Source organism: Calypte anna, chromosome 1 (assembly GCF_003957555.1).
Source record: "Calypte anna isolate BGI_N300 chromosome 1, bCalAnn1_v1.p, whole genome shotgun sequence".
Lineage (NCBI taxonomy): Eukaryota > Metazoa > Chordata > Aves > Apodiformes > Trochilidae > Calypte > Calypte anna.
The window spans coordinates 10,835,444-10,861,492 of record NC_044244.1 but is presented as its reverse complement, the minus strand read 5'-3'; the positions used below and the strand labels follow the sequence as shown (position 1 = coordinate 10,861,492).

General features: G+C 36.5%; 1 protein-coding gene across 2 annotated transcripts in view; it reads right to left on the bottom strand.

Annotated features, from left to right (window-relative positions):
• The window catches only part of SEMA3C (semaphorin 3C), a 113,508-nt gene that overhangs the window by 35,418 nt on the left and 52,041 nt on the right, over window positions 1-26,049 (bottom strand). For both annotated transcript variants that reach the window (XM_030456641.1, XM_008493022.2), the window contains exons 3-6: window positions 14,341-14,501; window positions 11,923-11,985; window positions 7,098-7,217; window positions 3,677-3,767 (exon numbers count right to left, since the gene is read on the bottom strand). In XM_030456641.1, coding sequence (XP_030312501.1) covers window positions 3,677-3,767; window positions 7,098-7,217; window positions 11,923-11,985; window positions 14,341-14,501 — 435 coding nt within the window. The remainder of the gene's footprint in view (window positions 1-3,676; window positions 3,768-7,097; window positions 7,218-11,922; window positions 11,986-14,340; window positions 14,502-26,049) is intronic.

The following is a 26,049-nucleotide window of genomic DNA, read 5'->3' as shown; positions in this document are numbered from 1 at the left end:
CATGGACTTTCCCTCTGATTTACAAAGAAACAATCTAGAATGCACAAGAGTCATCAGATTTTTCCTAAAGACTTTAGGGAACTGCATCATTAAATGCAACAGCAGAATTGCATATATGGTGAACCTTTTGATATGAAGTTTAGTTGCTCAACTTTCACTAGTAAGAATCACTGGAAAATCAGGCAAGTGTTATCAAGAAGAATCACATTTATTTTTTTAATTACATACTTCAAAAAGCTTTTTTTTTGTGGGAGCAGACAAAATGACTGGACTGAATTTATTGGTGGTGTAAACTGGCACAACATCTATTGCAGTCAATGGATTGGTGCCAGTTTTTACCAGAAGTATTGTCAAGGCTGCCCCAGGCAGTCTCAAGTTGATTTCAGTATTGCAGAGGCCAGACAATCATATTATTGAACTTTACACAGAGTAATGTAGAGCTACAATTGTCCCTTTCTATATACTTGATTCTAAGTATAGGGTCATTATGCTTGAACAGAATTAGACATGCAACTCTTACATTAACAGAGCCATGAACTTCTGCTCCCTGTGCAGGGCTGAAATCTCGGTTCATCAGTGAGGATATAAATCTGTATTTGTGTGAGTCTGTATGTGTGCATAAATATGCATATATATAATCATTCTAATTACATATATTATCATATTCTACTCCATGAATAACCAAGCAATTTCCATTGACTAATGACAATGAAATCCCAGAGTAGAAAACAGTAGCTAAAATAAACTCTAAAGCTCATAGTGGGAGTGGTGGCTGAATACATTCCAGTACAGCTGGGTCCTTTGACTGATGTTTTTGTCTGGCTTCCTGGAGTACCCAGAGAGTGTGGTCAAGCTGGCAAGAGTCACAGGTTCAGAAGCCCTTGAGGCTATTTTTATGATCTCTCTGTGTGCATGTGTGTATCAGTATGGAAGACTATTGGCTCACAAGAGAATTAAAACTCTGGAGATTTTGTTTTTCTGTTGCTGGTGAGAGCCTGAACTGAACCCCTGCAAAGCAGCCGGCAGCCACTCTTCTGATCTCATCTCTCCTGGTGATGACAAGATTCATACACAGGGGATTTAAACAATGCATTTGCTACATGTTTGTGAAACATCCACTTCCTGAGCATGTCTTGACAGAATGCTGTTAGATGTTTACTGATTTATAACTGATTTTGGATACTGGCCTCATTGCCTCAATCTATTAGAGCTTTATTCTTATTATAAAATAAACGGGCTGAAAGAGATCAGGCTTAAGGTTCTCACTAAATATTATGTACAGTCCTGTGCAAATACACATACACACACTTTAACAATAGTACTACTCTATGTAATCTTAATCCTATTACATATCAATGCTATTAGTTATGTCTTAAGCATGCCAAGTGTCTGCTTGCTAATCAGGTATTAGATTATATATGTCAGCTCCACTTCCTTTCAGCTAAATTCTTAAATGCTGCACAGCACTTAGTCTGCACAGCACAGCTAGTTCACACTGCTTCTCTTTGTTATTGAGGGAATTACTGAACTGATGAGGTATGCCTGCCTTTAGAAATGCCTCACAGTCTTGGTGAGGAAAGACATACATTCTGCACATTAGTTATGCCAGGCATCTTCAAAGGAAATATGTCATGGCATTGATGGAAAAGTGTCTTTGTACAATAGCAAGCTGTATCAATTTGGTTTTATAGCACTATTTTCCTTTGAAGGGTGAGTCAGCTTTCCTGATGTATCTTAGGCTGGTGATGGCCAACAATGTCAAGAAATTGCAGCTGTATTTAAAAATGGTTCTTTTGTTGTAGAAGAATGACCCACTTTGACAGAATTTCCTACCTTCTGAAGCAACAGTGAGGAATCCCTCTTTCTGAAGAAGGAGAGAGTTTTCTACGTGGGCTCAGTCCTTGCATTTTTACTCAAGCTTTGATTTACAGAATATTCTCTTCCATCATGAATACTTAGGCAAGATTCATTCAAGCCTAATAACTGGACTTTGTAGTACCAGAGAGAAAGTATAAAATTCAATCTGCAGGACTATTTTGAAAATGAAAGTGACTTTTGTAGAATAACTTAAGTTCTGTAAATTAATTCTGTCATGAAAGATAAGTCAAACACTAGTGGAGGTCTCCTTGGTTAAGTAAATGAGAAATCAGGGAAGATAACATAAAGCCTTCTAAGATGAACAAAGCTGCCACAGATCTATTGTGAAAAGTCAGCTTGCTGTAAATATGTTAATTGAGAAAGAATGTACTTTAATGGTGTTTCATAAAATCCAGAAGGAACAAGGAAAGGAAACATTACTTTTTAATGACAAATGTTTCACTTATAAGAGTAATGAATAGCAGTGGGTTAATCCATCACTGACTTTGAACAAACATTTTCTTTACACAGTGAGAGTCTGTAAACACTGATCATAGATCACTGATGAGATAAAGATACAAAAGCAGCCAAGGTTCAGAGGTATCTAGGTAGCATTTGCCTGTCTTCTAAGGCTGCTTCAGTTCATACTTCTGTGAATAAAATTACATTACTTGTCATTTGTTTTAAATATATTCAAAATGAGGAATAATAAAAAAAAAATGTTAATTTAGAGTTTGGACAGACCATGTAGGACAAGCTTTATGACACTTTCTTCAAGCTCCACTAGAGTCAAACTTTAAGGGAAATATCTGGAACAATATGTAATTCCCTTTGATTTCCATAGAAGCCAAAATGCAGAAACTGCACACTGTTCTCTTGAAAAACTTCAGTGAAATATACAGTACCTGCAATCACTAAGTTATATTTGATAAGAATGCCTGAAAAATTTGTAAAAAATGCTTTTCCCTTCATAGCCAAAAATGTAGCAAGGAGCAGACACAAGCTGAAAAATCAAGGCTTTGACACTTGAAATCTGAACATGCTGCATACATGACAGGCCGGGTTACATTTAGTATATATAATATGTCTCCTGGTTGAAAAAAAAACAAATTATTTTTTACTGATGATTTACAATCCATAACCCATTGCCCCTTTTGAGTTTTTCAATCAGATGCACAATAAACACTGCAGTAATTCTTTGTATATCTCACAGTCACTGAGTGCAGTCACCACCAATTCACAAGAATAGTTGAGCTGTGTCAGTTGTACCATTTTCTGGCCTTTCAAATGGAAGAAAATTGCAAAATTGGTTGGCTATAAAGCCAACTGAAAAATGAAGAGCCTTGCAAAAAACTGGTGGGCTCTACAGAAGAGATGACAACAAAAAGAAATTCAAAGTAACTGATGTCTTCAAATTTTCTTTCCTTGTCTACTCTGAGATTTTACAAATAATTGAATGAGACACGTGCTGTCTAGGATGAACGAGGTCAGAAACTGTTTAAACATAAAATACTAGGCAGGGTAATGCAAAGTTCAAGCTAACCCTGGGAAAAAAATGTGAAGGCTGGAAAAGGAACAATCTTTTGTTTTCTGTTTCTCTCTCCCTCCTTTTCAACACTTTATTTCTGCATTTTATTTGTACACCCAATTCAACTTCACGTAAGCCTTGAAACAAGAACGTACCCAACCCTTGTGCCCATCTGGCTGACACAAGGTACTGCTCATTGGAGGCTGAATTCTGTGTCCAGCATCCCATCAATCCATATCACACATGATAGTATGCATTCAGACCTCGGCAACTTGCAATATTTTTACTTACTGATCATAACAGACACAGTGTTCACATTGGGGTTGAAAGAACAGCGTCCCTTTCCTGATTCACACTTGGAGTCGATCTTGAAGGTTTGTTCCTGCAATGTAGATCAGTGTGTCACTTCTCATTTCAGAAACCATCACACAGGAAATGATTTTTATGCTTGCCCATTTCCAGCATTAACAATGCTCAACATTATTGGGAACTTTTGTTACACTATCAACAGTTCAGCTTTCCTATTCAGAATTTCATCATCTTTTTAGAAGACTTTTTCATTGGTACCCCCTTATTTTCAAGAGTCTAATTATAAATTCATGACACTGAAACAAAGAACATTTCCTTCTAGGTCAGTTAACACTTTCAAGACAATGACTGATCTCTGTGATAATATCTGCGCAGATTACTTCTGTGTTTTTGAAGTTTTTTATCCTTTATTTGCTGAATATATGCTGATAATTCTACTAGGCTAGGATGTTACAATAAAGCTACTCTAACAAGAATACGTATTAAAAATCTCTTATGAAAACTGTCATTTGTTGATGGTATAAATAATTTGCTCTTCACTGAATTATCAGGCCTCCAAAAATTCCTTAAGTTATGCTTATTTTCATCAATACCATTTCTTGGACTAAGAGACCCTAGCATTCAAAATTAAAGCATTTCTGTTTCAACAGAATGGTACTGACAAAAAAGTCCAAAGACAGGCTTCTGTGATGTACATGCCAATGTATTAGATATTCAACTTAGGGCAGCAACTATTTTATATTCCCCTTAACAATTAATGTAAATCACAGGGAAAGGGGGATGCCCAACAGATCACTTAGCAGCCATTTGGCAACAGCAGATTGGAGCCTCCACCAACCTGAAGTACTCAGCTCCAGCAGAAAGTTTTCATATCCATTATGCCCTATCTATTTGCCCTCTCTTCTGTTATGCTTAACTTAATCACAGAGATCTTATCTATTGTTTCAGTAATAAGCTCTCTAAACAATGTTAAAACATAAATATGAAGTTTGAAATATGATCCTGGGGTTTTTGTGTTGTTTTTGGTTTTTTTGTTGGTTTACTTCTAGATTAATATGCAGTTTGATGCTAATCTATGTTACTATGTTAGACCACTATATAACAATTAAAAAAGCCCACTATTATTACACTATTAAACTAGCTCCAGGATTACACTTGATTTTCATATATATTAAGCTACTTTTTTGTCTATAATTAATTCACATAGTGATTACATTTTCTTCTGTTTCCTTCATTTATTTGGCATTATAATATATTTGGGTGACTAGGAGAGTCATTACCAAAGACCAAAGTATCAAGTGTGCCAATCCAGGAAATTAATTCTTTTTTAACCCCTGTTTCAGGGAAAAGGGAAACACTCTGCATCGTCAATGAAACTGCCTTTTTTATGAGTTTATGTGGAATTCTGGAAACAAAAGAGCAAAACGGGCTCAGTTCTTATGATTCTTGGATATGACTTAGTGTTAGGCTTTGTAGCTTCTAGAGAAAAACAGATGTGCTTTCTAAAGTGTCCATTTTTGCACATGCAAAAAGCGCCTTCTGTGCATGGAAAAGTGTACTTAATTAAAGGTGGATATGATAAAAGCAAAGAAAAATTGAGTTCTCACTATTCCCATCAGCACTACATAGTTCTTCATTCCGCTTTATTAATTAGTCATACACTGATATATGCCATGAGTTCAGAAGGAAATGCTTGGTTTTGAACTGTTATGCTATTGTTGGCTTGTGCAGTAATGGCTTTGAGCACGCGATGCCTACAGTCAAGTGTCTGACAGACTCCAGACGTCTGAAACAGCAGTTTATTTAATCTATTGATCATAGCCACGTAGGTATACAGACAGGCTAAGGGAAGCCAGTTCTGCTCTTCCAAGACATGTATCTTTATTTTTAACTTAAGAAATTTAAGCTCTTGCATCATCTGGAGATATCATTTCCCACTTGCCCTCTCCCTCCCCCAGCCTCATTTACAAAAACCTAAATTAAGAGTTCTATGGGCTAGAGTATTACTACTTTAGCAGGTAAAGGAATATTGCATTAATTACAGACAAGTGAGATCACTTTCCATGTTTTAAATAATTTGTCAAGAAACAGGATAATGCTGAGGAAAGCTGACCTCAGTTTCAAAATACATCAAAATAAGTTAATGTAGATTATGTTAAGCAGAATGATGGATTTACTTATTCAATTGTACTTGCTTGTTCTCATAAAAACTTTTATTTTAGATAAATCACTAGGGTTGAAGGTGCAGTGTTTCAGGCAACATACTGTTAAAGAGGCTGGAGCAAGGTAAGGATATATCAGAAGTTACTGAGATCATCTTATGCAAACCTACCTGGAGAAACAATGATTTACCACCTCCCTGGCAACCTCTGCAGTAGTCTTGGGTCTTGGCCAGAATTCCAATCTCACTCCGAGTGAAATCAGTGATGAATTTCCCAGTCTCTTCCTAAGGAGCCAGCCCAGCTTTTAAAGCTACCCTTACATGGCAAAACTCCAGGTAGCCCTCTCTGATCTTCCTTTCCAACACATCTGCTTCCATATTATATAGGAAAATATACTGTACATCCTTGTTCCTGCAGCCACGAATCTGACCCACATGCTACTGCGGTGCTGGGTGTTGTTTAAGTGCTTTTCTTTCTCCTTCTGGTTGCTTAATTTATTACCTACTGCCTTTGCACATAAACAAACATTTCAATTTCAAATCAGAAAAGTTGGACACAGGCACTTACGAAACATCTGGTTCTTTGTATTTTGAAAATATGTGATGAAACTGAATATAGAAAAACTGGAGACCTATTTAGAGAAAGTTAGATTTATACCCTGGAAGGTATCACACTGATGAGAAAACTTACTGACTTCACCTTAACAGATTATACTGGGGCAAAACTTGTGCAGCAGATGAAAGTTATAAGTACTGGGATTGCATCTAGTGAATATCAAGCTGAAGTACACCAAACCTTCACATACCAGAAGAGTTATTCCACTCAAGGGCTTGTCCCAGGAATCAGTAATACATGAAAGTTATAGAAAGTGTACTGTATATTTGCCTTTTTATCAAGCTGGCTATTTCCTTTTGATTATTTCCTGGCAATTTTTCCAGCAAATAGTAGGAATGAACTCACCAGACAATGGAAAATAAAAGAACAGTATCAAATGTAGCCCAACATTCAATATGACTGTGGAATTTTGGACAACCATCATATTTGAGGCAAGACTTTTGATCATGCCTTTGCTTCTTGCTTGTAACAGGTCAGAAAACTATGGATCTTTGTTCTCATTTGCTTTAGCATGGGTAAAGGAACCTAGTCAGAAAACAGCTTTTTTGCTTTTTTAAACTTTTCAGTTTTATGTAACACGAGGAAGATGCCCAGGGAAGGAGTGAATAAAATGGAAAGAGCTGTACCTCGGACCTGCGCCCTCTGTTCACATAAACACAGACAGGGCTGAAGGCGCCGCTGCCGCAGACGTACAGGTGTGTGCGGTTGTACGACTGGATCACACGCACAAAATTTCCACAACCATGCTGCAGGAAATAGAAAGAAAAAAATGTTTTGAATTGGTGAACATTATTACATGCGGGAAACTCTAGGTAATATCCATGTTTTACAAGTTTAGTAATAACACGAAAACATCCACTGAGTTTGGTAGTCTCCGGATCTGAACAGCTGTAGACTTCTGTTTACTTTTCATGGTATTTTGCCTACTCTGGGAACTGGGTACTAGGGAATAGTTATACAAGAGTGCATGTAACATCCCCATGTCCACATAGCAATCTAATTTTCATCCACAGACTTCTCTATACCTTGTACAGGAAGAAGCAGGGTTTCTCTGCAGGACAAAAAGTAAGAGTAGGGAGTTACCTTAGGGACACCTTCAAAACACTCTCTTTTTTCATCACAGCTAAGGTAATTAAAAAAACAAAGCAAGCCCAAATCTCAGATCCCATTATTTGTATAAAAATTATTTCCAAAACAATAAAACTCTGAACAACACAAAGCGATTTTACAGTGAACTGTTGCTCCATATTGAAGATCAATGGTAACACCTTCAAATTAGCATGAAATTTAAAACAGGATGTTAAGTGTCACACAGTTTCACACTATTGGATTCACATTATTTCCTTCTAGCATATACTTTTTTTCTCTTGCTGTTTCCTTCTTTCACTATGATAAACTGCTAGCACACTTTGATTTGGAAATAGATTTTTTTTCTGATTTTTTTTTCTTCCCAAGATCCCAGAACTGCCTTCATATTTAATCATACAAGCCTTCACTGAAGACAGTGAGAACTGCATGTGTTTTCTGAGCACAGGATTGGAAATTGTGTCATCAGTCATCTTCATGAAAATCAGTGGAGTTAATCCCTGTTCAGTAGACTGAACAGTTTATTTATATTTAAAAGCATTCACATTTTTGGTTCAGCAGGAGCTGGTACTGTAGTGCAACATCTGAAAATTGGTGCATAATTGTAGATGGCTCAGAGTTCACAGGAGTGTCTCCACTGTTAGCTCTAACTGTACCAGAAAAATCCTTTAGCCCAGTCAAAATACACTATGTCTCTAAAGGTGGGGGTGCTCCTAAATGTTTCCGCATTCTCATATTCAGCTACCCTAATCTGTCTAAAAACTTGCTGTTGTAAGGTCTTGCTATCAAAATCATGTTTTTCTCAGCAGTACTACCAATCTGTGGAAAGGGAAGAAATACAGCATGCCACTAGCTTGTATCTGCTGAGTGTAAAGTGATGCTTTCTTTTCTTGCTGTTTGAAGAAGAGTTTTCTAGAAGACTCCTAGATAAAGAATTACATACTATGAAATCCTAGAATGAAGGTCTGCAGGTATCAGAACCAGTAAATAGTGTCTACATGACACTTGCTATGCCAGTACCATGCCATGAGCTTTCCAATGTTTCCATGTCAGGAATGCAGGGGTGGGTAAGTGAACGGTTCCCTTCATAAAGGACAGCCTTCTGACACCTACTGTGTCTTCATGTCTCCTCACGGATAATTTACAGAGAAGTAACACAAGTTTATTCAGTAGTACCATTCTCATTCTTTACTGCTGTCTGGCAGGAAGACCATTTTATGAGCTCTGAGCCCTTGCCCACCTCTCTAGCAGTGAACCACTGAACTCAATCCAGTTTGCTGCTTTATTTATTTGGGTATTGCACTGACTCCATAACCCAACAAAGCAAGAAATTGTTATTTAGGAAAATATTCTGTAAGAATTCCATTCAAGATCACCTATGTTTCAGTTTATTTCCCTTTCCTTGCTAGTGGAGTACTTTGTGCTTTTAATTAGTCTGGTCTGAGTTGCCTTTAGGATGGATGGTTGTGAAAGGCAGTGGCTAAAAGCTGTAGATATTTACATACTACCAGTGCTTCTCTTGGAGCTGATACCAAAACTTACTCAGCAGCAGTATCTGGGGAACTGCCTCACTGCAGACGTCTGAAAGTCAGACATCTATGCCCCAGGATCTTGTCACAGTAAATGGAGAGAAATAGATGTCACACTAATGTAAGCAGTCAAGTTAGCCTGCTGAACATTGATTTAAAGCTGACAAATTCTTTTTAGTAACAAAAAAGGTAGTCAGAGATGACAAATTCAAAAACCAATGTCTTTCTACTGGTAGGGCAAACAACCCCCATTTCAATCTCTTGGAAAAAAAATTGCTGATTGCATAAGACCCTTTACTGGCTGCTCCCAGTTTGTCTTTAGTATTGGTTTCTTTTTTCTCATAATTTCAATGAACTTTCAATAAGAAGCATCACTGATTTCAGCAGGAGCAGCAGCTGCTCTTCAGTATCTTTTTTCCTCTCTTTTAAACTCTTGAGGACAAATACCGAGAAACTTATTGTACACTTCTATTTCTGAAACCTAATTTTACTTCCGCAATGCACATCTGGGATTTAAAAAATTTCAGTCAAAATTGATGCACATGGACATTTTTAATTAAACTATGTTACAGGATATTAGCTGTACCCACAACTAATATCTGCTGTAAAATCAGAAATGCTATCCAGAAATCTGTCAATGAATGCAGCAGCATTTGGGTACTTTAATCTGATTAAATGCTAGGGAAGTCTCACCGCTAAATAGCAAAGATTGCAACTTTTCTAAAGAGTCCACTACAAAGTGGTGTCATCTTTTTCTTCCCATGCAACACATATTTTGCATAATATTTTCTGCTTTTAGTATCATTTATATTTTTCCTATTTTTGCACCTGAAGAGTGCTATCATATGTTGGAAACTGTATTTAGATAAATGAAATGTAAAGATGTACAGTAAAATAGGATATTCTTTATGGAAAATACTTGTTTTTCACTACCATAGCTATCAGGAAAGAAAGGAGATAAGTTGTCATACCAACCATAACATAATTATTTATAAAGAATCATTCCCCTGCTTTGCAGCAATATAGTGAATTACTCTCTACAGTTTTGAAAAAATAGTATTTCAGAAACACTGCAGTATGCCAACCTTCTGGATATCTCACATTTGTGAGCATTTGAAATAGATTTTCAAAATAAATCCCACACATTTTTCTTATAAAACATTCGATTATTGTAACATTACAGTAAGTGAACTGCATGTTATCTGGACGCTTAGTTAACCAAACAAAATCTGTAGCTAAAATAAGTAGAAATATTAGGCATCATATAGAGACTTTTGAAATAAATATCAGTTTTAATACTAAATTCTGTGGACTTCTGCATTAATTCCATTCTTTCTGAATGAAAAGCTGTTATCTATGATTCTATGAGAAAGGATGCTTTCTCATACTATGTGAGAAGGAGGGGAGACGGGGAAAATACAAGGACATGGACCTGCTGAAGTGAGTCCAGAGAAAGCTGTGAAGATGATTAGAGGCCTGGAGCACCTGTGCTATGAGGACAGAATGAGAGTTGGGGTTTTTCAGCCTGGAGAAAAGAAGGCTCTGGGGAGACCTTGGAGCATCTTCCAAGTGCCTTTAGGGGATACAGGAAAGCTGGGGAGGGACTATTTACAAGGGCAAGCAGTGGTAGGATGAGGTGGAATGGTTTCAAACTGAAAGAGGGTGGATTTAGGTTAGTCAATAGGAAGAAATTCTTCATTGTCAGGGTGCTGAGACACTGGCACAGATTGCCCAGAGAAGCTGTGACTGCCTCAACTCTGAGAAGTGCTCAAGGCCAGCTTGGATGGGGCTTTGAGCAATCTGGTATAGTTGGAGATGTCTCTGACTATGGCAGGATGGTTGGAGCTAGAGGATCTTTAAGCACCCTTCCAACCCAAACTATTCTATGATGCTGTGACTGTGTGATTTATCTAAATCTTCTTGCATCCTTAAATCACTTAATTATGACCCCAGATTTATGCTGAGACTTATATTCCAAAGATGATTATACCTAAAGGGAGGGCTTCTGATTTAAATTTTTTTTTCTCAAATAAAAATATAAGTCAAATTTAATTGTTTTTTCTTATAAATTTAGTCTTGAGGAATTGCTATTTTCTAGCTCAAAAGTAATAATTTTAATAACATCTAGACATATGCAGAGTGTAAGTTCTAATTAATTTAGGAAGATTACCATGGTAATGTGCGACTCTGCTGAAGACCAGACTGTTGTATTGTACCATTCACTGGGTCTTTCAAAATACCTCACTTCTCTCTATTATCTATAAAGATAGATACAGGGAAATTACCAGGGATTTATTTGGAAGGTGCCTGATGTAATGATCAGCTGTGGTGCAAAATGACTCAGTATAATCTCTCCTCAGTGGTTTTGCAGACACCTATTTGGGTATTGTTTGTGTAAGAAGTGGAAAGAGGCATCTGGATATTCCTGAGTCTGGGGGCTTCAGGCTGCAGACAGTGGGTACCACCCACCTGGAGATAACTGTTCCTGAGGTGAGCAGACAGCCTGAGCACTTCCTCACCCCCAACAGCTCAGCAGGCGCTTCAGAATCATCTCCAGGACCTATCTGGAAAAGTACTCTAACCTAATTTGACTGGTAAGAAGAAAAAGCTGAGGAAGAGAACAATGTGCATCTTTTTCCATCTGTCAAAGTCTAAAGGAGCCTCCTATTTACATAGCTTGTTTTTTCATAATCTAACTATTTCACTTAGCCTGCAGAGCATTTAAAAAGCAAAACAAACACTTCTTTCATTTTGTTTTTGGCTGCACTCAAGGTGCTCTTGCTTTATTGCCAAGTACATAATTTGTGTATGTGGGTGCATGTGGATTATAACTTACTGTAGGATCTTTGCCAGCCATTTTGCACTCTTCAACCTTGCTTGCTGACGCTGGCCAGAAAATCTGCAAGGAAAGAAACAACTTTTAAGTAACATATTTATTACTTTATTTTTTAGTGACAAACAAAAAGCATTTCACTGCCTAGCTTACACAAGGAAGTTGGTATTTTGATACCTTTTACGCCTTGATTATAAGGCATAAAAGGATTTTCACTAATAAATGAAAGCAACTTTTTGTCCTAGCATACAGTAAACAAAATAAAGGTGCATATCTTTAGCTGATATAAATCAATTTATCAAAATAATTTTAATATAAGTTAATAAATTTATCAAAATTTAATCTACATAAGAGCTAATTTAATCATCATTGTCTAATTTAGTACCTTTACTTTTTTGTTTCTCCTCAACTTCTAGAAATTGTTCACACAAGAAACTATAAGACTAAAATATTGAAAAAGGACTCTTGTAAATTTTTGGTTTTAACAGTGAAAGTTTGGATATCTTATAATAAAAGCTGCTTAAAATCTTAAGGTTCTTGATTTCTTAAGATATTTTGTGCTACAGTTTCTGTCAAACATTTCAATGTCTGAATGTTTATCTGATCAATACACAAATGCTAAGGCTTCTTCCATTATTTATTTTGATTTTTAAATAGAAAAGCCATCCATCAGAAATCTCTCCCCAGAAATTTAGTAGGTGACAGAACCTGATAACATTTAGCATGAAGATAACAGAAATAATTGCATTAAAAGAGCTCTGTATATATACACACATACATATTCATAAATCTGTAGTATGTATGCATATGTATATAAGGTTTCTATAGATGAATAAGATTAGCAAAGTTAATGTGTTATAAAAATAAATAAACAAACAAAAGTGCATGTGGAATTGCAGAGACTAATTCTGAGCCTAATGCTGAGTGATCACATTTGCCGTCAGAAAATTTCAGGTTATTTTTATTTCTCTTAACTATTATTTTTTAATTATTCTTACTTATCCAGGCCTAAATCAACGGTTGAAATGTCTCACAACTTTGTACAGTTGCAGAACACATTTCATAAAACAGAGCCCTACATATCTAACCCAGCTCTGCCCAGAATAGAAATCAACCTGCTGAGGGGAGGCCGAAGCGCTGCTACTCAGGAGCTCAGCAGCTCCTAGACCAGGGTGGTCAGACCACTGCAAAGAGGTCACACAGTCTGTTTCAGATCAGAGGAGGCAACCCCATGCCAGCTGAAGAGCTCTGTACCGTAAGGAGGAGGAAGTGTGAGTTCACACCATCATGTGAGAGGCATTTAATTTAAATGTGTAAGTCAGAGTCAGCCTCCTGGCCTCCCTGCACATCAATCCAGGTAGCCAGGCACGTCTGGAGGGTGATTCAGAGCAAAGCCCACTTTAACTCCTCTTAATCACTCTCCAGCAGGGCCCCTCTCTCCCTTGACACATTAAAAGCTTTGCCTCTTCAGGAAGGCATTTAACTTCTCTGATGTACATAATAAAGCCCATAGATTAAAGGATTGGATCAATTTGGCAGAACAAGACTTTTTTATTATTATTATTTTTTATTCTTTCATTCCAAGTTAGTGTTGTAGCTGTGATAATCTAAAGATAGGCAAGGCAAAGTCTGCAGAGGAGTAGTATCTGAACACTCAGGCTTCTGGGCACACAGGTACTTCTCCTGTTTCAAAACCAAAGAAGCTGGACTTGAACTGGCTCTGGAAACAAGAGGAATCTGTGAAAGTGGTTTAAACATTTGATAATTTCTTTCTTTTCATATGCAGGATGCCTTGTAGAGCTTGGGGAGGTGAGACACTGATAGTCCTTAGAAAATGGCATCTTGGTAAGGGCCAGAAAAGAGGTGGCATCAAGGCCATGGTGTTCAAAAAACTCCAAACAGGAGGTTTCCTGATCACCCAAGTGAAAGGTCTGACACAGACATAACAAAGATTGGAAAATAGTCCAGTGATGAGGCTTCAGAGTACAAAACAAAAATATAAATATAGTCAAAGTTCAAAAGCAACTCTGTCCCTGGTTTTTTTTTCCTTATGACCTGAAAATTATTGCATGTATATAGTTCTTGTTACAGCCTTCTTCTAAAAAAAGTATCTCTCAATGATCTCCAGATTTAGAGAGGAGTGGAAACCATCAATCCATACTAATTTTCCTTATTATGCCAAGTCATGCTGAATTCCAGTTCAAAATGAGTAAATGGGTCAGGTTTTAAACAGTGTTTGAGGAAATCTAATAGCTTATGGCTCGTTCCTCTTGCATTACAAAAAACACAAGGATGACCAGTTCAATAATGTGCAGGCCTGGAATTTTGCCTGCTGCAAAATAATGAAATACACATTTTTTTTTTTTCTCATAGACATAGAGTAAAACAAATTTGGATTCTCAAAATAAATACTGAACTTACACTGAGAGGGTCCTGGCTTATATTATTAATATTCAAAGACAGAATATGATCTTTGCTGCCCACATAGATCCGATCCTGATCTTCATCCATTAACAATATCCTGTAATCCAGGGGACTGTGGGATATTCTGTGATATTCAGAGGTCTTAGTTTCTTGCAGCTCTGAAACAGGAAAGACAAATTAGTAAAGTGCCTCAGTTACCTACTTCACTTCACAACTGCATTTATTTCTAAATAAAGGCATCTGTGAACACAAGTGGGGTCAATAAGAAAAGAAAAACCCTCAGCAGATGCTTGGTAGCAATACAATGATTGAGCTAAAACAAATTTTCCTTTCTCAGCTTGAATATAATATTTTTGTACATTAAGTAGCTAGACTCCATAAAAATCAGGCATTGCTTTTCATTCATCTAATTGTTCTGATTTTAATGGATACGATTATTTAAAGCTTTGTCTTTTAAGGAAGATCATATGTTAATTTAATGTGTTCAATACATTTTGAAATTTATGACAGCAAAAAATCCACAAGATCAATGAAAATCACATCAGAAATATTTATTTTTTTTTTTACTTTTTTTTTCCCCCTTCCTTTCAGGGGGCTTCACTAATTAATAGATTTTTATCATTTACAGGGTCAGGATTTTCCTTTAGCTCTTCATCACTATGTACAGCTTACTTAAAAAAAATAAAATGTGTTCAGTCAAGCTTAAATGTGTCCATTTATTCAGTTGTTTGTTTATGGGCTTTGGACCAAACTATTGAAACCATAGAACTAGCTCTCTTTTTCCACATAAAACTTTCTTCAGTGAAGTGAAGTGAAAAACATCCTTTGATCTCAGCGGTGCAGGATCAGGCCTGTTACAGGAATAGCACAAGTATCTGCAATATAAGTATTACTTGCTACCCTTGAGAAAGCTTAGCCTTCCTGTCTTTGCTTGGCCAGTATGTTTTGGCTCCCATTCGGATGATTTTTCTTTTCAGTAATAACAGAAAGGGTATTTCTCAAGAGCCAAGAATGGAAGAATAAAATTTTAATACTAATTTTCTCAAATATTTAACATATAATTATGATTTCCTACCACATGTGCATTATTATTAGATTGTGTTCTCTGTGAATATAAAAAGGTGGCAAATACACGGTACATATGGGAAACCCTGTTATAATGTTTCATAAATCTAAGAGCCCATATCCCCCTTGCAAATTGCCTGGGACAATATGGCTTGCCACTGTTGCTTAATCCTAGTTTTTGCTAACAGCAGGTTTTGCTCATTAGTTCCGTAGAGAAAACAGTGTTTTCTTATCCAAAACTAGTCATCTATGATTTTTAGAATACTAGATTAACATGGGCTAATGATATTTTGGAAAATAAAACTCTCAAAAGAAAAATATTTCTAGGTGGGGGTTCTGTTGAAAACAAAAAAAAACCCAAACAACAAAAAAAGGTGTGCCTGAAGTATGCATATTTCTCTGGAAGCATAATTTTTTCTTTGAAAATTACTTGGAGAGCAATTTTTGACAAACTGTAGCTCACATGCAGGCAAACACTGAAGTCTTGGAACTTACACACCCATATACCAGAAAACTAAAGACTGAAAGAACATTTTAAAAAGTATAATTTGCGTTGAAAATATGATAGAGAAGTCCCCTTAAATTTAATCTTGTTTGTTAAATACTTTGAATGGAAGATGAAGCATATCTTAAATTACTGAAAGATAACATGGTTTGATTCACTTACATGTGTGGCAGCTTTCAAGAACTAAAGGTTGCCTACATTCATGTATTTCTAATGCTACTTAAAAAAATTGAAAATACTACTTCTATTTCATATGTCTCTCTGTAAAAGATAAACATACAATCAAGATTTAGGGTCTGCACATGAAAGCTTAAACTGAAAAAATCCTCATTAAATATATATGAGAACTGAGCACATAATTTTCAGAAGACATTCTTCAGTGCTTGAAAAATCAGTTTGTTTACTTTATTAAAAGAATAAAATCTTCCCTATAAGCTTTTATCTGGGATTTTCAAAGGCACCTGAGGGACTCACTAGCACAGTGCCATTAAGATGCAGTTCCTTTGCTCCCTCCAAGATTCTCTGACCTTTCATAGCAAGCCTGAGAAGCCAGCACTCATCCCTTGTCCTGGTGGCCTTATTAACTTTACTGTAATAATTGGCAGCTGTCAGGTGAAACTTAGGTTTCCCATAGCTGTATATTTGATATCCTAGGAAAGCACTCATGAACTGGGGGAGGCAGCAGTTTCCTGCACAGCACTGGGCATCTGTGAGTACAGTGATTGCACAAGATAATGTTCCTCCTCCTCCTTGCTCCAGTTACTGACAAGTATTGACAATTAATGAACCATGGTTGACATAAAAGTTGATCCAGATCAAGATCATGATGAGTGTTTCTAAGCAAGAAACAAAAATAGAGACAGTTGATTCCCACAACTTTCATATATTAAAAGCCATTATAGTACTGAAATGGTGCAATAGTGTATAATTCCTAAGGCACCTGAAGTGTAATCTGTCTCCACCAAGCTGCCAATGAAGAGTATACCTTTTGACATGTCATTAGACTATGGAAACTCAACGCCATTTGTAATAGGGAAGGAAAATCCTGAAACAAATCCTCTCATACAGATTTATTAGCTTTGTTCCTTTCAGTGCTGAAGCTTACAGTTTATTAGCCTCTAAGGACTACAAGGAAAGGATTTATAATTAATCAAATTTCCTCTTCATTCAATAAAATTTACCACACAATCACCCAAGAAAATTTGATTATTTTAAAGATTTACTATCTGAATGCTGTTACTTGGAAGAAGCAGTGGCATGAAAGATGCTTTTCATCTCCAAAAGATTTTGTAAAAATTGATGCAACATTTACTGAAGCTCAACATAAATTATATTCCATGCTTAGGGAGTTTGACCAAAAATTCAAGGCAGTAAACCCTGTACGGAGTATGATGTTTTGGACAGCTCTCCATTAATAATAATAGTTTGGAAATAAAAACTAAAAGTAATATATTCCATATGAAAATAACTCTCATCTTTAATGATAAAAGAATAATCTTTTATGAATTCAGTTTTGACATTCCTTGATGAAAGAGCCAATGCCAACTTGATTCCTTTGTTGGAAATCTGATCTTCAGGGGCAGGATATATAGCTCTTGGTCCTTTTGATAAAAACCAATATCTCAGTGAACTTTCTCTCCAGAACTATTACTATTTTTGAACTGCACATTTTGCAAATCCTGATGATACGGAGTTTTATCTGTATACAGACTAAAGCTTACTGACAATCAGGCAGTTTAACACACACTCTTCAATTATCATACTAATCCACCACAAAAGTTAATGCAACCTTTTTACTTTTTTTATTTAGTTTTTTTTTTTGCACTTACATTCTCATGGGAGAAACAACAAAATGTTTGTGTAGTATCCATAATTAGCATCACAAAGTCTCTTGTTACACTCAAAACTCTAGCCAGAACAAAACAAATTGCATCTTTTAGAATCTGGAAATCCAGGAAGTTGGAGACTTTTCCTCTGATGACAAATTCAGCCTGTTATACCCAAATTGTCCAACCTCCATACAGGTGTATGAGCCAGATCCACTTACCATGTTCTCTAAAGAATATCTTATTAAATTACTCAACATCAACCTTTCATCACTTCTTAATTCAATTTCACTGGCCTCACAATACTGAAAATACAGCCTGTATTTCCTAATGTAAGGGGTGTAATAATCCCTAATATGTAGGATAAGACACTGATATAAATTTCTCCCTTGGTAGACATGTTATGATAATATGGATGTTTGATGCATATGTAACTGAAATTAAAACAAATTTTCGCAGAACCTTCCCAAAATAAGATTATTTCCTATTTGCAGGCCCACCTGTTACTGAAAAGTTCAATGTAAGCAAGAAATTATATTGCAGAGTTTGGTAAACAGCAGCCATGCATTCCGAGCTCAAGGTCAAAGTGCTGAGTTTATCCACAGAAAAGATGTGGATAAACTATAATATGTGAAAGAGTACAATCAGTCACCTCTACATTACACCATCCTTGGCTTAAAAGCTTGGAATTGGCTCCTTTGAGCATATCTAGGATGTTCTGTCAAGCTTTTAATTTAGGACCCCCTGTGGTACAATACAAGAAACAGGCTTTCCTTCTCCTTCCTGCTAGCATAAAGATTCAGTCTCAGAGGCTGTGCATGTGGAAGTTCAGAGTAGAAGCAGAGATTTGGTGTATGTTCATCACAAAAATCTGGGAGTGAAGTGCAGTTTCACACAAAGAACCACAATGAAGAGGAAATAGCTTGCCAGAAAGATGGGCTACATCTCATCAGGGAACCTCTGCCACCCAACATGGAATGGATTTTATGTAGCCTTAGTGATTGGGAACTCAGCAATGCAATGATGTTTTCTTTTATTCTCTCATGGGGTATGTGGTGCACAAATGACAGGCCTCATGTACATATATCAGTGGGCTTGCCAACATCAGTGTCTAGTTAAGAAGGCTATAAGAGTCTCTTAAGCCTCATTAAACCTTTAGTCTATGCCAGCAAATATGCCAGCCCATGCTAAATGTGAAACTGCAATGTAAAATCTCACCATCTAGGAACTAGAATGAAAACAATTTTCTTTTTTTCTTCCCTATTTTTTCCCCTAGTCTTTCCCCACTCTCCCTTCTCCCAGAAGTAAATATTTAAGTAGAATGATAGTTTTGCTTATGTATGGCATCAAAAGGCAATACCAACTCTTAACTCACAGGGCACTTTTGAACAGATGAAAAAGTAATCTGCAGATATACATTTAGAGAGACCATACATACTGTTGCTAAGCAATCAAAGGAATGGTTATATATTTAAAATACATGACTGGAATCAGACATATATGCAAAGTTATAAAAATTATTTCAAGAAATGCTTCAGCTAGAAGAAAAGTGTTTTATTTGAGTTTAAATGTTTTCCTTTCTACTTTGTGTTGTCTACCTTCTCTGCTTTGTACCTTATTAGTAGAAATGACTGGGAAAGAGCTAGTTAAAAGGCATCAAATTTGATAAGAATCCAATAACTGCAAATACAGTTTTCTTAAGTCTTACCTCTGATTTTTAAATGTAAACACATGGAAGAAATAAATGCATTATTTTGATAGTTTATATGTTACGTGTGGAAAAAGTATGGTATTTAAAATATTGCTTCCAAAGATGTTAGGATATAGTGTGACTCTTTAATTTTATGTACAGAAAGAACAAGGAAACTCTATATCCTTTCAAATCTTCAGCTCGAGTCACCTTTGCACTGTTGATAGGCCTTTTCTTTAACTTATGAGGTTAAGATAAGAGAGCTGTTAAGGCATTTTGGCCCTGCTCATGAAGTGTTCAAACTGAAGCCCAACCCTCAGCCAGCTCTCTCTCAAGTGAAGCTGATTATGAATGGTTATGCTGTCACTTGACCAAAGAGTCATGAGTAGCCAGATGTGCTACTAGTCAGTCCCCTGTGTGCCTTAATCACATGGGGCCCAAAAAGCTCAGGTGGACCTTTGACCTTTATCTCTTTATCTCTTCTTCACGCATGAGAAGTCTTTGCATTTTTTTCATTACCGTTAGAATGAAATTTGGCTTTTGGTATAAGGAGGTAATAGGTTTATACGGACTGGAAATCACAGATGTGCACAGTTGCTACCTTTTCAACCTGTTTGAAGGGGTTTTTAATCACACTGTTGTTAAAAAAAAAAAAAAAAAAAAAAAAAAAAAAGTGAGACTCAGAAATGCTCATAAAATTACAGCCTAACTAATTAACAAGATGACTTGAAGGATAGGGAGGAAGGGAGTTCAGAGTTTGCAAGCTGAAACAGGAATCCTCTTTGCCCAGAGCTAAATTGTATAATTTGCTTGAAGGAAAATTAACTGCTGTATTTGGAATTAGGGTAACACAGAAATTTCAATGATAACTAAATATGATCTTGTTTAAATATACGCTTTGAATGCTTGTTGGTATATTCACAAAACGAGTTGAAAATGAAATTTAAACATTACTGTCATGAGACAGTAGTCTCTCATAAATTGAAATAATAGCACTAAGGTGAAGTCATTGGAGAATCAGGTCCAGAGGTAGCCCTAACATGTCTGAAGAACAATCTATCACTTTGAGCATACACATCAGGAGCAGTAAAACACTCAATAGCTCTTTGTGAAGGGGACCATGTGTTGATAGGAAAAGACATACCAGTTAATGGTTGACCTTAAGCAGAGTGTTCACATATGTCAGTACATGAGCTCTTTTTTGCATTTCACAAGATACATAGAAGTCTCAAAATCCTGGTAATTCATAGATTTAAAAAAATATCACAATATATATAAGCTTTTGATCTTGGAGCTTTTAAATACTTGTACTGCCAAGGAAATCACTTGTAATGGAGTGCTATTGAATTAAACCTGTCAAAAATTATCAGAAAATTTTTCATCTTTTATATTCTGCTTTGAAGAATGAAGAAGGACGGGCATATTCACTAAGGTATGGCCATTTCCAATTTTATGCAGAAGGAATGTGCTTTCTAAGCAAAGGCCAGAGAATGACAAGAGAAAATCACTTGTGTGGGGCAAAATGTATTAACAGGGCTCAGTGGCACATACATCACTCCAATGTTCCTCACAAAGTTAACTGAATTTTTATCAAAGCTTTACTTTCTGAAGAACAGATACTATTAAAATGTCGATTTCTTTTTTCACTTTCACAGCTATTGTCATGATGAAATCATACCACATTTTACAATAGAAAACCCCACTCTGAAATGAAGAGGGAAAATATGTCAACTCTTTCCAAACTGCAGTTGCGTGGCTATTCCAAGTCTTGCCAAATATTCCAGTATTGAGATTCCTTCACTGAGAATTATGCAAGACCACACACACCCTCCAGCTGGCCAGAATCATTAGGCTGCACACCTTCTAGACATGATTTTCCCATTATTGCTTCCCTCACCTCACTGTAAACCTGGAATAACTCTTCTGAATTCTGTACAGGTATTTCAATTAAAATATTGAAAAGTCAGCTTTCTGTTTTTTAATAAGTACTGTGCAGTTATAATTTATTCCTTTATAAAATTGCAATTTGTGTGTTTTATTTCAGAAGATGTCATAAATACTTCACCCTACAGAACTTTCAGAAGATACTGTATTTTTCAAATATTACCTTGCTCAATTCTGCTCATTACTAACCTGTCCAGGCTCTCATTTTTGGTCCCAAAACCAAAGAAACAATTTTAGCAAGTCTGGAAAGCCACAAAGACAGGTCAACTGGGTTTAAGATTACTGCAGCTGAGTTAGCCATGTCAGATGGGAGCCAGTCTTCTTCATCTCTTGTGTACACAAATTTTGTGTTCTAAAGCTCTGCTGTGTGCAAACTGTTCTCCAAGAGTTGTAAGCTGCATACGTCAAAGTCTGTGCAGTTATACAAAGTTTACCCTTTTTTATATCTTTCTGACATGGAGTAAGCCCTTGCTACATTACCTAAAGCTGTATAAGCTCAACCTCTCTCACTAACCTGGGGGCACACAGTGGCTTTGCCATTGGCACTTGAGATTTTGTTTTCCAGACACAGGAGTGAGAGAAAGTTTTGTTTGCCACGTATGACATTATTTTTGAGAAGGAGAAAGAAAAAAAGCCACACCCATGGAGAAGTCAGATAAATTCCACATTATTTTGCTTCTTCTGGGAGCAATATATCTTTTCATAGTAATCTCTTGTGTTTTCTCTCTTGCTCTTTTTTCTAGCAGTCCAGCAATCACGTCATTGGAGAAACGGCTGCGCTTCCTCCTGCGATGCTCAGTCATACAGAGAAATGTTCCAAAAAGCTTTCAGACTAGCTGGCCAGCTGAAGCCCTGACTGTATACAGATATCAGAACTCTTTGATCCAAATTTAAAGAAAGACATGAGAAATGGAAGAAAATGAATATTTGTAATTTTCTGTCTGAAAATGAATGAAAACTGAAGCTAGAGCTGTTCTCCAACTGAGAACTGGGCAATCACACGAGACTTGTGAGCTGTTCTACCAATTTATTCATCTTTATCCCATTTGCTGGAACAGGGTTGACGTCTGGAAGAAGAAGGACTCAATGAACTTCTCATTTGTTTTTCATCTTATTTGGGCTGTATTTTTTGTGATGAAATAAAACCATTTTAGGCTCAGCTATGAGTATCTGACTACTTACTACCCATAAATGGATGTGGCAGTAGATGTCAGCTACTACTACAGATGTCATTTTTGAATACCAGGGAAGGAGAAAGAGGACAAGGAGAGTGTAAATAAGGTTGAGTGAAAAGTGGATTGGTTTACTGATGGGACAGTCTTTCTTTGCAAGTTTACCTGTCTCTTTCAGTGAAAAAGTGTAGTTTGCAGGTTTACTGAGGTAACCGCCAGTCAGTGAAGACATAATTTGACCTTTGCAAAACTGACTGAGGAAGCTACTCCCCAAATGTTCAGTTTTGAGGTGTTAATACATTTTCATACATGTAACAACAACCATGCCTCTCAATTGAAGAGAACTATCAAATGTTGCAAAATAATCAGCCTCTTAAATAATGTAAGTATGACAGTAGACTCTGATTTTCTGACTGAATAGCTCTTAATATCAACTCAAATGAACAGTCTTTGTTTTTCACTCCAAGCTGCAGAATTACTTTTGTTGCCAGAGCTAATAAAATCTAATCGAGAAACCACAGATGAACCACTGAAATATTTCATTATGGTTTCTGTAATAAAGTAAGAACCTGCTTCACTGTGGTGAGGAAGAGTAACCCTTTTTATTATTTTCCTTTCTCTCCTTCAAAGAGCAACCTCCCCAGAGATTAAGCCATTCCCTGTGTATCTGGGATTGGCATTACTGATCTTGCTGCAGTAAACCTTGCCTTTAATGACGTTACCAACCATAGCTGTAATTTTAGCTGTTCCACTTGATCCACAGATGTCCTTAAAACAAATTGGTTCTTTCTTTGGCAGTCACTTCTCACCCCTACTCACTATTAAAAGGTATATAACTTAGCATATGCAGGGTTGGTTACATTTTCATTATTATTATAATTTTAATCAAATTAGGATTAGCTATCAGGTAAATATCAAGCATAAGGAGATCAAGCTAAATCCCCAGTGCTCAGCTTCTGATCATTCTTCAGTCAAGTGATGTAAAATTTACTCATCTGTGAACTGAAAAAGGCTTAGAGGGCAGAATGTCACAGTTGGAACTATTTCATTAATAAATTCATATCAGTGGACCAGTGAATTAAAGGGTGTAGTTTTTAGACACAAGTAATTCTGAATACAAAGGGATGCTCATAAAAGAAGCCAAGCTGTTTATAGCAAAAATAAGGAAACAGGTATGTGGGATGGTGGGTACCAGATACAACTAGGTAAACTGCAGCTTCCTTGTTTAGTGTGTTTTCTTGTTTTCTATCAGTATCAGTGTGTCAGTCAATGATATGCATGTATCTTGTGTTTATACACTTGTGTGTACATACATCAAATAATCATCTCATTCTACCAGGTCGAGAAATTCGGCAAGATCTGTGTCACATCTGGGAAGGATAAAAGAAACACTTATTCTCGCTCCACTACACGGGAAAACAAAGCAGCTGGAGGTCAATAAATGGCATCCCCCCTTCAGTGAACCTTTAATGAAACCCTAGTCCAGCGTGATGCCAGAAGGGTCATTATATTGCAGAGAATAAACTTTACCAAAAGAGGCAGGCACACTCAGTTCCACTGTTCTTTCACAACTGTATTTACCCAAATCTCCTCTTGACATTTCTACTTCTAGAATAGAAATATTTGAATAATAGAAACCTTCTCCACAATATTCTTCATTCCTTTTCCTGCATTTCTTTGTTCTTCTGTATGGCTAAGTTAACCTTTGTAGACTTATTTGCGCTCTGATTAAATTTGATTTTGCATTCAAGAGGTCACCCAACCTTTTGCATTGACAGGAAGCAAGCTGCTTTCTGGAGGCAGGTATTTGGGGTGCCTCCTGAATCCAAGCAAAGTTGGTTTGTGAGATGAGCAAAGTTCATCCTTTTGCTATACATTTTTCTGGTACATTAAGTGTATTCACTCCTAACAGAGGAATAGCCATGTAGTTTCATCAAACTGCATAGTAAGATTTTTATTTTTTTTTTAATTACTGAAAAGTTACAACCTGTTTCACTGAGCACAGGGTTTGGCCATGTCCCCCAGGGGACTTCGAAGGTTGGATGCAACTAGAAATTACTAATTTCATCATCAATATTCACTTTTTGTGTTACTGAGCACTCAGGATTCTTATGTGTATTTTCAATATTAACTTAATTAGGACAGGATTTTTTTTTTTTATGTCAACTTCAAAACTAAAATACTTCCAAGCATGTGTGCCTTAACCATAATTTGATTTATGCTTGATTTTTTTCTGTATGGATTTGGAAGCAAGAAGCAGGTCTGTCACTGTTAACTTTCATTTTTGAGATGTGGCTCAGTGGGAACGGGAGTGCTGTGCTGAAGCCCTGCAGGGAGAAATGTTGAGTGGGTAGCATGCTTGCTTCTTAAACACACAGAACGTAACTGTAATTCACTCTTTTTCACACCATGAAGACTGACACAAAGAGTGAATTTGGGAGCACATTCCAGAGCTGCATGCTACCATCAATCTTTAAGTGATCACGAGATGGTATTTGAGTGAACAATAAAAGTCATGTTTAGTGGGCTGAGCATAACCTGGTGGATTAGAGTCCACTCAACTAAATCCTATTCTGCTGGTACTTGCTTTTTGACTTAAAAGATGTCACATAAACTCTCTGAGTTACATATTTAAAGTGAAGGTAATAGTTTCCTATTTATTTGACTGGGTTGGGTTTTGTTTGCACTTCTTAATCTACAAAAAAGCCTTTGAAATGAAAATTAAATAGCTAGAGAAGTTATTTCCAGTGAGTTTAAGTCCAAACTCTTCAGACTTAATAAGCTCAGCCAAAACTCTGCTTCGGATTCAAGAGATAACTTTTATGCTTTTCTGTTTAGATTTCATCTGAATGGGAATCCATTTAAATAAATAAACCTTCTGCAGTCACTCACTCCATGTTTAAACTAAACATGCCATATTTATTCGTCAGGATGACCATCTAGTATTTGGAATGAAAAAAAAGGAATGAAAAAAAAAAGTGTTAGAATTCCCCCTCTTGTATGTCCACAGATATATATAAAAAAAAAATCAGATTAAACCTACTTGTTTAAAGTCAACTTTGAGTGATGAAGCATCTTATGATTAGCACAGTACCATATTTAGACAATCATAGGCTCTAGCAGGATTGAGCTATTAGTTCATTTGGATGTGCTGAATATCAACAAATTGAAAAAGGAAGATAAATTGTTCTTTCCAGGTAAAAGGCAGAAGTATCAAGAAGTTCAGTGCTAAAGTACTACATGGACCTCAAAAGTTCAGCACAGGGACAGAAGTCAACCACAGTCAACTTCTTATCTTGTCCTTGCTCCTGAAACAAAATAAAAACTGCACTAAGTTTATAAGAAAAATCCACAGATTGTGCCCTTTGTTTATGCCCTTTGCTCAAATTTTGGATGTAAAGGCAAAATAAAGTGCCTACTCATTTAAACCATAATGTACAAGAACCCAGAACAAAGGAGATTTGTTTCACCATTAGAACAGGGAACTCTAAGTAAGAACTGCTG